General features: G+C 51.0%; 6 protein-coding genes across 6 annotated transcripts; 2 read left to right on the top strand and 4 right to left on the bottom strand.

Moving 5' to 3' along the window:
• Positions 1 to 367: 367 nt before the first annotated feature.
• Positions 368 to 724, bottom strand: N7506_008671 (uncharacterized protein; the record flags this gene model as incomplete). Its single annotated transcript, XM_056957964.1, has 1 exon — positions 368 to 724. The coding sequence occupies one exon, from the start codon at positions 722 to 724 to the stop codon at positions 368 to 370; it is 357 nt and encodes a 118-aa protein (XP_056807354.1).
• Positions 725 to 1,581: 857 nt separating this feature from the next.
• Positions 1,582 to 2,995, bottom strand: N7506_008670 (uncharacterized protein; the record flags this gene model as incomplete). The annotated part of the gene is made up of 3 exons (XM_056957963.1): positions 1,582 to 1,649; positions 1,718 to 2,869; positions 2,938 to 2,995. The coding sequence occupies 3 exons, from the start codon at positions 2,993 to 2,995 to the stop codon at positions 1,582 to 1,584; spliced, it is 1,278 nt and encodes a 425-aa protein (XP_056807353.1).
• Positions 2,996 to 3,587: 592 nt separating this feature from the next.
• On the top strand, positions 3,588 to 5,059 carry N7506_008669 (GDP-Man:Man(1)GlcNAc(2)-PP-dolichol alpha-1,3-mannosyltransferase; the record flags this gene model as incomplete). Its single annotated transcript, XM_056957962.1, has 2 exons — positions 3,588 to 4,401; positions 4,452 to 5,059. The coding sequence occupies 2 exons, from the start codon at positions 3,588 to 3,590 to the stop codon at positions 5,057 to 5,059; spliced, it is 1,422 nt and encodes a 473-aa protein (XP_056807352.1).
• A 196-nt stretch (positions 5,060 to 5,255) lies between these two features.
• Positions 5,256 to 7,184, top strand: N7506_008668 (uncharacterized protein; the record flags this gene model as incomplete). Its single annotated transcript, XM_056957961.1, has 1 exon — positions 5,256 to 7,184. The coding sequence occupies one exon, from the start codon at positions 5,256 to 5,258 to the stop codon at positions 7,182 to 7,184; it is 1,929 nt and encodes a 642-aa protein (XP_056807351.1).
• Positions 7,185 to 7,730: 546 nt separating this feature from the next.
• N7506_008667 (MFS transporter) lies at positions 7,731 to 9,667 on the bottom strand (the record flags this gene model as incomplete). Its single annotated transcript, XM_056957960.1, has 3 exons — positions 7,731 to 8,387; positions 8,447 to 9,353; positions 9,411 to 9,667. 3 exons carry the CDS (start codon positions 9,665 to 9,667, stop codon positions 7,731 to 7,733), a joined length of 1,821 nt encoding a protein of 606 aa, XP_056807350.1.
• Positions 9,668 to 10,510: 843 nt separating this feature from the next.
• N7506_008666 (inositol polyphosphate kinase KCS1) lies at positions 10,511 to 14,523 on the bottom strand (the record flags this gene model as incomplete). Its single annotated transcript, XM_056957959.1, is given in 3 exon segments — positions 10,511 to 12,416; positions 12,474 to 14,162; positions 14,177 to 14,523. 3 exon segments carry the CDS (start codon positions 14,521 to 14,523, stop codon positions 10,511 to 10,513), a joined length of 3,942 nt encoding a protein of 1,313 aa, XP_056807349.1.
• Between the last annotated feature and the right edge of the window lie 7 nt (positions 14,524 to 14,530).

Below are 14,530 nucleotides of genomic sequence, written 5' to 3'. Positions count from 1 at the left end.
GCGATGTGATCGTTTTTTTCTTGAATTTTTTTTACCCTTCTACCCTTTCACATTTCTTGTCTTTTTTTTTCTTCCACGCTTTTTTACCCTGTTCCATACCCCTTTGCCCAATTCCCTGTATTATGAGCTTTCACGTCCACACTTGTCACATTCTCAAACCTCAACGTCAATACCTTGTGCTATAGCCCCTCACAATTGTGTCTATTTTTTCCCCACATATTTTTTGTTCTCTTCTACTCATGATAATGTCATGTCTAGATTTTTATTGCTCGATATGAAACTTGTACATTCCGTCGGCTGTCTAGATTGATTTACGTTACGCTGGGTGGGGATTTGGTGCTTTTTCAGCTTGTTGTTGTATTGAATTTTACTCGGAGATCATTTGTATTGACATGGTGTGCCGGCTTCCTTTCGATAGCTGTTGGTAGCTAAGCCCAAATGTATTGCGAGGAACCATGAGTTGCTGTCCGTCGCGTATGTTGGCTTCTCCGCTGCGAGTCTCCAACTGTCGTGCCCACTGGTTATTTATGTCGACAAACTCCTTGGGAGCTAGTATAAGGCCAACGGACCAGGCTCCCTTGCTGGCAACATTGGCATCACTCTTGCTGCTCAGAGGTGCCACGCGGTCTGCTAGCAGTCTTCCACCCAAGACGACGGATCCTCGGTTGACCACAATCCATGGCAGCCCGTGGGCCCAAACTAGTGGCGCTGGGTCTTTTCCCATACGGACCTTCGCCGACCTGACGTTCCCGTTTGAATCAAAATCATATGGGAAGTGGGTCGCCAGTTCTTTATTTGTTAGATTCTTGCTTGCATAGTAGACCTGTAGGTCGGAGAGGTGTAGCTGGTTAGGTGGCGGTATCCACTCGCCTTTATCGTTGAAGGATGGTATTCAGGACTCTAGATCAAGCTAGCTATTAAAGGGCTGCTTGTCTTTGTTTGCAACTGCTGTCTTCTCAAGGTCCGCTAGCTGCTTCCTTGCCTTTTTAAGGCTGCTGGCTAGCACTTTTTCGACCCCTTTTCGCTGCTCGTTTTGCCTGGCCTTGGATCGATTGGGGATGTCTTTAACTTATAGCGCACCCTCTCTGACAGCTGGTGTTATGTTCGACGCCATCGCGAGTTGCTAGTGACGGCGAATAGATAATTGAAGAAGTTGTAAAAGATATATGTGTGGCTGGCCGGAAAACTGAGATAGTGAAGAATCGGAGAATCGGGGAAGAGTGAAGGACTGGAACTCGAGGAAGTGAGGGACTCCTGTTGGACGGAGTCTGATTGGATTTCACTTTGGAAGTGAAGTTGGAGTGACCCGTGGTGATTCACTTGCAACTTCAGTTCGGAGGCGTGTATGGGTAGTAAAAGTGAGAGAATTCTGAACGAACGAAAGTATAGTAGTGCTGATTGAAAAAGTATATCGGACGATTGGGGAGTTATAGAAAGGGAGTTCCTTGAGCTGAGAGGAATCCTTTCATAGAGATGACTGATTCGCTCGAAGACTCTCCCGACAAAACTCTCGATGGATTTTCGACCAATCTGCTAGCCTCTTTGTCGGCTTCATGTTTCAAATGCAAAAAATAATGCTCATCACAGCTTCCAAGTCCACTTTGTCCCAGAACGACCCTCAATTCTAACCCACAGCGTGGCAATGCTCGCTGCAAACAAAAGCAAGCCAACTGTATAAGTAACCCGCAGGTAAGTCGATGGATCATGCAACGCAGACCCCCAGGAAGCAGAAGACTCGTCAACGGCGTTCCCAGCAAAGCGCCAATACCTCGAATAAAATACAGTGCCCCATTGACTGAAGTAAAGTGTTGACCAAACAGCTCGATCAGGCTTGCAGGAAACAGTGAGATGTAAGCACTTCCAAAGCAGCCGTACAGAATGGCAAAAATGATGAACAACGCATTTGCACCCCCCAAAGTCGATGGCAGCCAAAATCCAAACACAGCCACGCTACTCAACACAGTCGTCAAGAAAAGCACATTGAGCCTCCCAATTTTATCAGCCGCATATCCGATTCCAATCCTGGAAACGAAGTTTGCCGCATTGCTGATCGTGATGAAATCATCCGCTTGCACAACACTATACCCCAAAGACCTGGCATAAGCTGCATAGAAGAACAACGGCGTTGCATATCCCGCAGACTGTAAGAAACATCCAAGTGCCTGTGCAATAAACTTCTTGGACTTGACAACTTCCATGTTGACCAGAGGCGCCCTCGCCCACCCCGTCCACCGAGATAATCCAGCCGTCTGGCGTTCGACCATCTCGCCAAACTGCGGCTCCCAGCGCAACGCAAACCCAGCAATAGGCACGAACACCGCAACAACGCACCCTGAGATTCTCAGCGCATTTCGAAACCCAACCGCAGAGGTGATCGCCCGCAGAACAGGCGGCCACACCATGCCTCCGCATGCAGAACCTGAAATCACGATTCCCATCGCAAGACCGCGGCGCTTGTCGAACCATCCTGGTGCCACGGACATAGTAGGCACATATGCCATACACGTCCCCAGCCCAACGAGGAGACCTTGTGTCAGCGCAAATTGCCAGACCTGCTGGCTGAGACTTGCGAGGATGCAGCCTAGAGCGAATACTAGACCACCTGCCATGATCACGGTTTGAGGACCGTATAGCTTTGCCCAGGTCATTATGAAGGGACCGCCCATGGACATTGTGGCCATGGAGACCGTTCCTATTAGACTGATTATCGAGGAGCTTGTTCCTGTGAAAGGCGTGTTTGGGGCGGAGGCCATTTCTTCATAGATTGCTTGATAAACACCATAGGCGAATATTATAGCGCAGGTCATGAACATTGTTATGAAACCCGAGATGACGATGATGATTTGGCGGCTGTATTCATGAGTATGGGCTTTGCATTGTCAGGTTGATAGGGCTGAACTTGCAATTTCGTGCGAGGTGTATGTTGGATGCCCATACTGGGTGTTTGTGTATTGGGCTCAGGGTTCACATGTTGACTCGGATTCTTGTCTTCCATAGTGGGTTGGAGTAGATGCAGATGTTCGCAAACGTACTCCACTCTTCAAATAAGCTATGCCAAGCCGATTTTTTTGGATCTTCGACAGTTATCAGATCAAAACGAAACAAAGGTTCGAGTGTCTGGGGAGAGCTGGGCCATACTAGGTACGATCCGGGTGATGTTATACCCACCGGCATTCACATTCCATATCAGATCCGACTGCATCTACAAACATACGCGGTAAATTTGTCGGAGCTCCTTGAAAGTACGACAGTATGGTCGGCCTTTGAATGGAAATGAACGAGGTCCCATCAAATATTAATTCTAGCATCTGTGTATAGAGCTCAACTGCCATACTAAGTTGTGGAGAAGCTCAAAGTTGGATTAACCGGGACGATACCTAACAAAACCCCCCTTGGCGATGATAATTCTCGACTATGAACCTCGTATAAATGTGCGATAAAAGCATACGAATGTTCTTTCTACTTTATTCAGACAGAAGTCACTTTGGCTCCTAAAAGTTTCATAGAAGTGTATCACATGACGCGTATACCCCACGTGTCTTTTAAGATAGCTAAGCTTAGCTCCGACAACAACCCTACCACTCATCATGAGCCTCCAGCGCTCCAATGTGACAATAATTCACCCGGACCTGGGCATTGGTGGTGCCGAGCGACTCATTATCGATGTCGCTTTAGCCCTGCAGAACCGCGGCCACCGCGTAACGATCTACACCTCCCACCGCGATAAGACACACTGTTTCGAAGAAGCTCGCGATGGCACCCTAGATGTCCGCGTGCGCGGAAACACAATCTTTCCCGCCCACGTCTTCGGTCGACTCCACATCCTCATGGCTGCGCTGCGCCAGCTCCACCTCACCGTGTCATTGCTGGGCGAGCTCGGTTCGGCGACGGAGAAAGCCAATGACGGAGACGACATATTCATCGTGGACCAATTAGCGGCCTGTGTACCATTTTTGAAATCCTTTGGCCGTCCACGCGAATCCCGAAGTCAGCGCATCCTATTTTACTGTCATTTCCCGGATCAATTGCTTGCGCGCCGGGACGAGGGCGGCTCGCTTCTTCGTTTGGCGAAGATGCTATACCGCTTCCCATTCGATTGGTTTGAAGGGTGGGCTATGAGTGCGTCGGATCGCGTTGTGTCAAACTCCAAGTTCTCCCGCGGTGTCCTACATGATGTCTTTGGCTCGGATCGACTGGGTGATGTTGAGGTCATTTACCCGTGTGTTGACATGGATGGAGCCTTGTTGCCCACGAAAACGGAGGAGAATCCCCTCTGGAATGGGAAGAAGATATTGCTCAGCATTAATCGTTTCGAGCGCAAGAAGGATATGGCGCTAGCCATTCGCGCTTACCATGGGCTAGGCACAGAGAAAAGGAAAGGCACTAGATTGGTGATTGCTGGTAAGTCGCTTTGCTCATTGGTGAATGTTTCTCCTGACATGGCTCTCTAGGCGGTTACGACAATCGTGTCCCAGAAAATGTTCAATATCATCAGGAACTAGACAAGCTGGCTACCGGTCTTGGATTGGAAACCGCGACTTCCAAGACGGTCGTATCTGCTCTTTCGATTCCAAAATCTATCGATGTTCTCTTCCTTCTGTCGGTGCCTACAGCGTTCAAGGATACTCTACTCGCACAATCCAAGCTTCTTCTCTACACCCCGATCAACGAACATTTCGGCATTGTTCCAGTTGAGGCGATGCGGGTGGGTCTCCCTGTATTGGCATCAAATACGGGAGGTCCCCTGGAAACTATTGTCGAGGGCGAAACGGGCTGGCTCCGGGACGCCCATGCCGATGAGGAATGGACTGCTGTCATGGACAAGGCTCTCTACGGTTTGAGTCTCAAGGACGCTGAGCGCATGGCTGCTGCTGGCAAGGCGAGAGCAGAGAAAGAATTCTCACTCACAGCCATGGGCGATAGGCTCGAAGAGGAGATTTCTATTATGCTCAAAGCCCAGAGAAGGACATTTAATGGATGGCAGCAGGCGTTTGCTTTGTTGGCCCTGTTTGGGGCTTTCCTAGTGGCATCGACCGCGTTCTTGCTCCGAGCGATGTAATCAATTTATCTTCTATTCTACGTCAGTTTGATTCCCCACGTAGCAATTATACAATTATATGAACCCTCAATGGCATTTCGTGTTGTACATGACAAACTAAGCAAACAGTCACATGACTTCGTGTTTTCTGTACGCGGTGACGTCGCGCTTTTATCAATCTTTCCCCATTATCGCCTTAGTGGCATTGGGATCCAAGATGCCCGATTTTATAGATTTGATATCCTCCTCGCCACCAAAGCCCCCGCCGAGAGTGGCCCAGCCAGAGCCTCCGTCCGCACAACCACCCCGCGCCAATCCAACCTCATCTGACCCATATGATACCTCGCTGTTCGATCATGATTTCGATAAGCCTGCCAAGAGGCGGAGAGTTAGCGACGAAGAACATATTCCTATTCGACAAGAAGTCATTTTGAAAGAACCCAAGGCATTGGATGCTACGGCAGAGGCGTGGTTCTCAATCTCGGATGATGATTTCGATCTACCACCCACGACCACGAATGCGGAAAAGAAGCCAAATCATTCACGCGTCGAAGAGTCAGATCCAATAGCCTTGACATCTCCTGCGCCAGGGCCTCTGCCTAAAATGAGCTCCTTCCATAAAACCAAAGACACGAATATGGACATCCTTGCCCTTGACGATGATGACGATTTCATGGACTTGAACCACCCTCCGCACTCGAGTCTGCGAGCGCGCAGTGATATTGAAGAGTTCAGCGATCCTTTTGCGCTGCCAGAATTTGCTGATCTGACAACAAAAGTTCCGACAACATCAGCACCATCAAATCAAATGTTGTCGGAATCCACAGCACGCTTACTGGCTCGTCTTCGAGATGAGGAGAATGGCCCACCCCGAACCTCGGGCTCCAAGGTTGGACCTGTGAGCCAGAAGCAGAAAGTTTGCAGCATTGAAGCCATGGCTGCGGAGTTCCTATCCGACGATGACCTTGATGAACCCGCGGCACCTCGAAAACCAACCAAAAAGGCGAGCAAGGTCGACCCTGCGACCAAGGAAGCCAAGGCCAAATCCCGAGAGGCGGCCAAGATGCAAAAAGAGCGAGAAAAGGAGCTCGAAAAAGAGCGCAAGCTAAAACTTAAAGAAGAAAAGGCGAAAGAGAAACAACGGGCTGCTGATATCGCAAGCGTCAATAAGCTCAAAGTGAACAAAAAGGACTCTACGCCAGAGATGATCATCGACGTCGCTACAACACTAGAAGACACTAGCGTGGGCACCCAAACCATTGAGTTTATGAAGCGGCTCGGTGTCCAGCAGACATTCTTCTCAAGTCAGATACCAAACGTTGTCAAATGGCGTCGCAAGATGAACGCTACTTTCAATAAAACTCTGCGCCATTGGGAACCTTGTCCTTCATTCATCCAAACAGAAAACCATGTTCTATGCCTCATTCCAGCCCAAGAATTCATCAATATGGTCATTTCACCACCCGATGGAGAAGACAGAGAAAGCCTAGACCTCCACGTCGTCAAACTCAAGTCTGCCTATCCGAATTGCAAACCCATCTACCTGATCGAAGGCCTTACAGCCTTGATGCGCAAGAATACCAATGCCCGCAACCGAGCCTTCCAAGCCGAAGTTCTACGCCAAATGGCCGAGGCCGTACCAGAGGCGGAGGCCACCCGCAAAGCTAAAAAGCCCAAGAAAAAGGCCGATGCCCCGATAATCGACGACGAGACCGTCGAAGACGCTTTGCTCCAATTGCAAGTTGCTCACTCCTGTCTTATTCACCACACCACCACGCCGGCCGATTCTGCCGAGTGGATCAAGAACTTTACGGAACACATCTCAACTGTGCCGTATCGACGTGAACGGCAAGAGGCGCACAATGCGGCCTTCTGCATGGATACAGGTCAGGTGAAGACAGGCGCTGACAAGGATGATACTTTTATCAAGATGCTTCAGGAGGTCAACCGTGTCACAGCGCCTATGGCATATGGTATTGCAGGGCAGTATCCATGCGCCACGAACCTGGTACGCGGGATGCGGATGCATGGCGTTGGAACGCTGGAGGATATCAAGGTATGTTGTATTTCTTACGGCTCTGGTTTCTTAATGGATTTGAGCTTTTGGTTTGAAATTTTGCTAACGGTCACAGAAATCTGCAAATAAGAATGGTTCCTTGACTAACGCGCGCATTGGTCCTGCAGCTAGCAAGCGACTGTACAAAGTTTTCACGGGGTTGGACCCGACCTCTACAGATATTTAGGGTTGATTGCCTCGCCTCGACCCATTTTGGATAGGCGGCTTTTGGTTTAGGCCCCTACTCATTTTGGTTGAAGACTCCCAGAAGACCCAAGTTCTCTCCACTGGTTTGACGAATAATTGTTGGTTAATTGCATATCGACCTTTACATTATCGACATGGTGTTTACGTTGAAATGAAACGCCCGTGCTTGGAGCAGTCACTGACATCTCGATCTTGGATGTGACCCAGGGTCTAGCCTAATTGTATGTACATTTACCGATTAATACAACGAGCAGTAACCTTGCAAGACGACGTCATGTCATGATGAATATTCTTCGCTAATGCAGATCTAACATGAACCTTAGAACCCATCAGTATATAAACCCCGAAAACGCCAAATATGGTACCAGTTCAATCTAGTCGAACCACCCAGAAAATCACGGGGTGACCCAGTCCAAGCAGTATACCCACTCAAACAACAACGCCTCTCTTCTTCCATCCCCTCCAAGCGGCAAGCCAAGCGCCGAGCGCAATCCAAACACTCACAGTGCATCCGATAGCCCAGAATCCATAGCATCGCCAGCCATGGCACTGCCCATCGACTCTATCTCCATGGTCGATAGCATTCTGATAAGCAGCGGAGTAGATGATACCCCACAACGCCGCACCCGCGGCAGGCATCATGGCCACAATGCCCCAGTTTGTAGCGAAGTTCTCAACACCCCAGACGACAGAGATGATGATCGGCGCTAGTGAGAAGGCACTGCCATACCCGAAGCCGACGAGAGCTGTCGTCAAGTTGAAAATACCTGGGTATGCGAGTGGGAGTGGAGAGGCTAGGAGTAGATAGCCCAGAGATAGAAGAATCGCCGACGGAAGGAGGAATGTCATTCGAGACAAGGTCAGACCCGAAGTGGCAGGGTCGGGGTGTCGATGGCGCGCGCCTTCTGGGATTGGAGGGAAGAGGTGGGTAGCTGGGGGCGCGAAGAAGTCGGAGAGGGAGCCTGTGAGAAGGCGAGCGATTGTCGAAGTCAAAGCTATGATCGATACGTGTGTTGAGGGAGATCCGGCGGGTGGTATGGCACCAGCGAACGATATGGGCGTAAGGGTTGGGATGATTGTCCCGAGCTTTAGTATGTCAGTACATCTTCCAATGTAAGTGAAGCTGGAGATCAGAAATAACTCACGTTGTTGATATATGATTCCCCTGGACCTGTGACCAGGAAGAATCCCGCAGCCAGCCACCACATGGTATGATCTTGGAGGTAGATTCTGGTCTCATAATTGAGTAGCCAGTTCTTCTTCCGACGCTCCTCTTCTTCACGTTCATGCTCAAGTCGTTGCTGCTCACGCTCTTCATCCGAAAGACTCGCGTTCTCAGCGTCGAAGGCCTCGGAGAACGTGCCATATTCAGCCGTCGCACGAATATCACCTCGCGGTCGGAAGAAATCACTCTCTTCCAAAAGTCCACTACGCTCCAGTTCTTCAACTGTCTCGTCAATGTACTCCTCATCGTCTTCAACGATGCGCAAAGCAAAAGTACCAATAATTCCAATAACCAGCAGCAGCACTGCCAGGAACACGAAGTACTTAAAGACATCCAGATCTCCATGACTGCCATCAGGCAGCACTTCATAGAACAGATAGATCCCGACCTGGCTCTGCCACATTCCACTCAACCCGAACGCCGCAATGGGGACAGCAAGCATGATACCCTTATGCTTACCTCTGCCGAAGTTCTTCGCGCAAGTAGCCACAGCAGCAAGGTACATACAGCTGGTCCCCATGCCGATAGCGATGAATGCCACGACCATGACCCAGAAGGGCCATCCGGATCCACCCACGTCAGTAGGCGGACCGCTGCGGTACGCGAGCGCAGCAAGGAAGTACCCGGCGCCGAAGATCGCACCGGAGAACAAAGACAGCGGTGATGGGCTGTACCGGTCACACAGGTAGCCGAATAGGGGGACGGGGAGGTACATTGCGACTTCGGCGGCGATCGAAACGGCGTTTACCTGCAGTTGCGAGTAATTCATCCGCGTAAGGAGTAGATGGCCGTATAATGAGAATGCAGTAATACTGCCAGCACCCAAACTATACGAACCAGTCAGTCAATTTGGAGGGCTTGGAAATTAAGGCACTATCACATACCAGGTTATAACACCCCATCCAAAACTCACTACCCGGATGACCTCCTTGTGTATTTTCCGTCTATCCCGTTCGACAATCTCGCCGACGACATCGTTCAACAACCCGTCGTCGCTCCTTGGCCCGGAATGGCGCGAGTGTCGGGATCCAGGTCGTCTGGCTGACGTAGGGCTGCGGTCATCTTGTTCCGTTTCTGTGTCTTGAAGGAGTGGACGATTTGCGTCGAAGTCCCGCTTATCAATGGAATGGTTTCCGGCCATGGCGATATCTCCGCACCGGTGCGTAACGCTTCACAGTCGCAGAAGGGGTATTCGGTCTTTATCAGGGGCGGTTGAGAGGCTTGAGGTAAGGTGTGGCGTTGCGATCCGGCTCTGAAATACCGGCTGAGCACGTTTGTTGTGCTCCGGCTCGTGTGATTTGAGCTGGAATGGCGGGGATTCGGAGTCAGCTGGGTGGATCACTTGCTGTGCTGTTCGTAGACAGAGTTCGCGCTACGTCATTGGTATTTGAGAGTTGTTCACTCTGGCATTATTGGATGCTAGGCTGTTGATATAAGTATGTGCAAGACCTAGCTGATAGCTGCTTAGGCCGAGGCTGGTCAAGTTCAAGGAGCTGGAGCTCAGAGCGGAGAAAGTTGGAGTCATCCCACGTGACTCGCCAGTTGGCAGGGATCAACAGCTGAACAGCTACAGGGTGAGCTACGCTAAGATAAGATTCCGAAGTGAAAGTTGATTATTGAAAAAAAGTGACCTAGAAATGAACATGTTCTTTTGGAACGTCATGGGCAACCCCATGCAGAAGAAAATTGAGAAAGAAAAAAAAAGGGCTTTGGAGACATTGGGGGTATTATCAATATCAATAAAACAACCGAGAAATGAAGTCATACACCTAGAACAACCATGAGCTCCTTGCAAAAAAGCAGAACAAAACACAAATTGAGCATCCCGGACTCTAAGTGCATCCGAGTGATAGTCATAGGGCAAGGGGCGTTATTTCGTAGTGTCGATCAGGCGGGATCAGGCACGGGTGCATAAATGGCGGAGAAAGAAGTCTATCCGAACGCCACGTATCGGCAGTGAGGGGCCGAGAAAGAAGAGAGAGAATTAGAAACTGACGGCGCCTGCATCGCTCTCCATCATGGTCTCATCCCAAAATTGGTCTGAAGGATCATCGCGCGCGGCGGGCTGAGATCCCAGCGCAATGGCTTCGCCTTCGCCTCGCTCGATGAACTCGTCTTGACTGACTTCTTTCATGATCCGTTGGAAATACATGCGCAGGGTGCGGAGTCCGCGCAGGTAGCCTCGGTCAATATCGTATGGGTTGTGAGGCGGGCAGGGTGTGTCGGGTGGGAGAGTGTCCTCGCCTGTGACGCAGTTGGCGAAGTCGACGATCTTCAATTGCACGTCGAACTTGTTGTGGCCGTCGTCAGAAACGGTGCGTTTGAGTGGTGCACGTTCACCGTTGGAGCGAGGTGGGCCTTGTTGAGGGGGGGGGGCTTGCTGGTCTCCATCATAAAGAATCAGAAGACTGCTGGCGTACAGTCGGTACCGATCCAACTGTCGGATCATGTGTTCTAGCAAAGCGAGCTTCTCTAGAATGACGGGGATCCTCTTAGCTACACTGGCATAGCTAACACCGTCATATAGGAAACGAGTGAGCGCGTCCTGGAATTCGCGACCAGACTTCAGATCTCGTCCGAAGTATTTGTCCTCGAAGATGTATTCTTGCTTCTTGACATTCCAGGCTTGCATGCCACAGAGCCTCACGCCCAACTGCTGTGAAGTGGTGGACTGGCATTTTCGGCGCTGCGACTTTTTCTTCTTCTCGTTCGCTTCGATTCCATATTGTCGAGTGCCCATCTTCAGATCCAGGACGCATGGTTTGTTCATACCAGCAGTCAGATCCTCTAGGAGAAGGAAGAATTGAACTCTCTCATCCATTTTGAGCTGAGCTTCCTTGGGATTGCTGGGTAAGATCGTATTGAGAGACTCATGAGGCTGGAAGCGTGAGGGACTCTTGTCACCCGGGGAAAACGCTTCATCCGTGTGGTGGTCAGCAACCAAGTGACTTTCTGACGTTTGCGAGCTCGACCGTTTGGCGAGAGGCGAGGGATGAGATGGCATGGAAGCATCGGCTTCCATAGAGAAGATATCATCTTCTTTGTCACCGCCGTACTCTTCATCATCGAAGAACAACAGATCCCCATGATTGCGAGAGTCCATACTGCCAAGTCTCTGAAGACCACTTCCAGAATGCCGTCTTCTTGGATGAGCTGCCCTCGAGAGGGAACTTGACCGATTTTCATCGTCTTCTAGCGTGACCTGTTCGAGACGGGTTTGATTGGCATCAAGGGCAGTTGAGGCCGAAGATGAAAGAGCTGGGCCTTCACCAGAGGGTTTCTTGATGTCAATTGCTTCCGTTTTGAGGGCTTCAATTGGCCCCGGTACAGGTCGTCGAGTGCTTGTCTGATCCTCTGACAAATTTCCCCGGCGACGATTGGCGGTGACGGTGTGAATATCGGAATTCGCTCTTGGTAGCTGGATATGCCCTCGGGCATGCCTGCGGTGACGATGAATGGCGGGCGGGCTGAAGACCTCGCGCAGAACCTGTTCTTGAAGCTTTCGGTTGACGGTGGTGGCTCCCCATATCTTGGCCCTTTTACTGAGTGCCGAGGGATCAGACTCGGCTGACATTCCCTCGAGTCCATCGACAGATCGTGCACGGCTCACCGAGGCATCGGCTGTCTTTGGTCGTTGCGAACGAGAGAAGAGGTCGGCAGGGATGATATGACGGTTGTTTTCGAGGATTACCTTGGGAATCACCCCTGTAGCTTGCGAGTGGCTTACGATTCGCTGAGGCTCAGCTGCCTCTTGAAGTTGAGAGCTAAGAGCGGATGTCCCGTTGCCATTCGTGGCGGTCGGATCATGGGTTTTGGCATCAACGGATTCAAGCTGATCCTTCGGTCGCTTGGGCGTCTTTGAAAATGTGACGTTCAACACTCCAATGTATCTGTATGATATCAGCACAGAACTTATTAATTTTCGCTTCTACGGGAGTTCAACTTACTTTGGAAGAAAGACCAACATTTCCGGGTGTCGTTGTTCAATGCGCTCATAGAACTCGTTCTCTCGATTGTTGAGTTGCTTGCACACAGCTCGCCTGGAGAATCGGAACACCGTTGTGTGGCCACCGACCTGATGCCGATAGGGCTTCAATTCCACGGCACCAAGAAGCCCCGTGGATTTAGGTTGAGAGAGAAGCCGGGGTCGCTGTCTCGGCGTCGCAGTTGGAGTTTTCGAGTCATCGAACATACCATCCTCACTCATCTCGTGGCTCTCGTAATCAGCCTCAGATTCATGCGCTGAATCCCAGCTGATTTCGGAGATAGTACTCAAAGGCTTTTCAGGCAGGTTCTCTCGAGGAGAATGAATATCTCCGTATAGGATCTTATTTTCATTCTTAGATCGCAGGGATATATCCACATGGCTGATTTCCTTTTCGGGAGATTGAGAATTACGCTCTTGGGGTATCAACATCAGCTCTTGGCATTGTTCGGGAACCGTCAACTGAACCGGCTGTACATCACGGGGGCCTTCAGGATACTGCTGCAAGCCATCGACCCCTTCGGGTACCGTGCGCTCGTGGGGGAAGTAAACGGCAGACGAAATCTGTTCATTCTCTTCTTCCTCAACTCCAAATCGCCGTGGTCCGCCAGAATCATCTTGCTCGAATGAGCTGACTGGGGAAAGTTTGACATGAGCCTCCTTCTGGAAATAATCCCGGCTCCGCTCCGAATACTGCGTGGGGATGCTCTTTGAGAAAGAAGAGCCATGACGACCTCCCGGGGTTAGGTGGAAATTGCGAATTTCTTCAAGTAAGCTGCGGGGCAATGCCGGCGGACGGCGCTTGTGGGGTTCATCATGAGATTGGGTTTGAGGGGTTTCGGGGGCAGTTGGTTCAAGAGAGGGACCATCCCCAAGCGAAGGGAGCGAGATGCTTCTACGAAGCAAAGCTTCCTCTTCTGATCGTGGCCTTGTGTCTTGTTCCGAATCCATGACGCTATCCTGTGGTTCCAACGTCTCATCATGTGTGCGATCCCGCTCCTCCCGACGCTTGCGATCTGGCGAGGTGGTGGTGTTTTCCTTGAATAGACCCAGGTAGTGGCTCGATTTACGGCTGCGCACGTTAGAAGCCGGTTCCGCGTTGGTTAAGTTGGCTTCGATGGAGCTGTCCACTCGACCACGGCGCCCTCTGCTTGGGCTGCGTTCGAGAGAATTCTGAGAGGCTTCTTTTCGAGGACTGTAAGATGCAGAAGCGAGTTCTTGACTGACCTGAGGGCCGTGGCCAGACAGTGCACTCAGCGAGTGCGGGGTAGAGGAGACATCATCTACTGCAGGTGGGAAGACGATTTGTTCAGGTATAGTGTCATTTAAATGGTTGGTTTTCGTACCTGTTCCATCCAATGGCACCTTGTACCGCTGAGACCTGCCCGACGAAGCCTGCACACTCGCCTCCGCCAGTGATTTCTTGAAGTGATCAGTCGGCGAGGTCGAGGCGCGCAGGAGGGACAAACGGGGAGCATCGGAAGAGAAGAAGGTTGATGAACGCAGTGGAGAGTGTCTGTGGGCGTCAACTTCCATGTGGGAAGGGTCGACGTTGTAATGGTGGGGAGAGACCTTGGGGAATGCACTTGGAGACACGGATGCATCATCCAGGCTGGGGATCAAGTTGACCTGACGGTCATTGTCCAAGGTCCTTTCGGGGGTAACTGTGGGGTATTTGCGCCGCTATCTGAGGGAAGGTAATGAGTTGCGAAGATGCTATCGCGCTCTGACAGCTGGGGGCGATAAACAATATCTGGGCTGGCGGTGTTCTCCGGTGGAGCAGTCACCGTCCTTTTGAGGGTGAACCTGGGTTGGGACCAAGAATCAGCGGTTGGGGATTCTGCCCGCGAAGGCGAAGAACCCTCCCTCTGCATCTGGGACATCTGGGCCTGCCGAGAGTGGTGACGTGGGCCGGCCCCAGGGATGGCTGAGCAATCATGTTGGGCAGGGGCCGCAGGTGTCACCACGCGATTAGGCAAGATCTCTTCGGGAACGGACGGCGAATTTGACATGGGGTGG

This window comes from Penicillium brevicompactum (genome assembly GCF_028827555.1).
Source record: "Penicillium brevicompactum strain IBT 35665 chromosome Unknown utg000006l_segment0_segment0, whole genome shotgun sequence".
NCBI classification, from domain to species: domain Eukaryota; kingdom Fungi; phylum Ascomycota; class Eurotiomycetes; order Eurotiales; family Aspergillaceae; genus Penicillium; species Penicillium brevicompactum.
The sequence above is the reverse complement of the archived record's forward strand: the minus strand, read 5'-3'. Positions and strand labels throughout refer to the sequence as shown.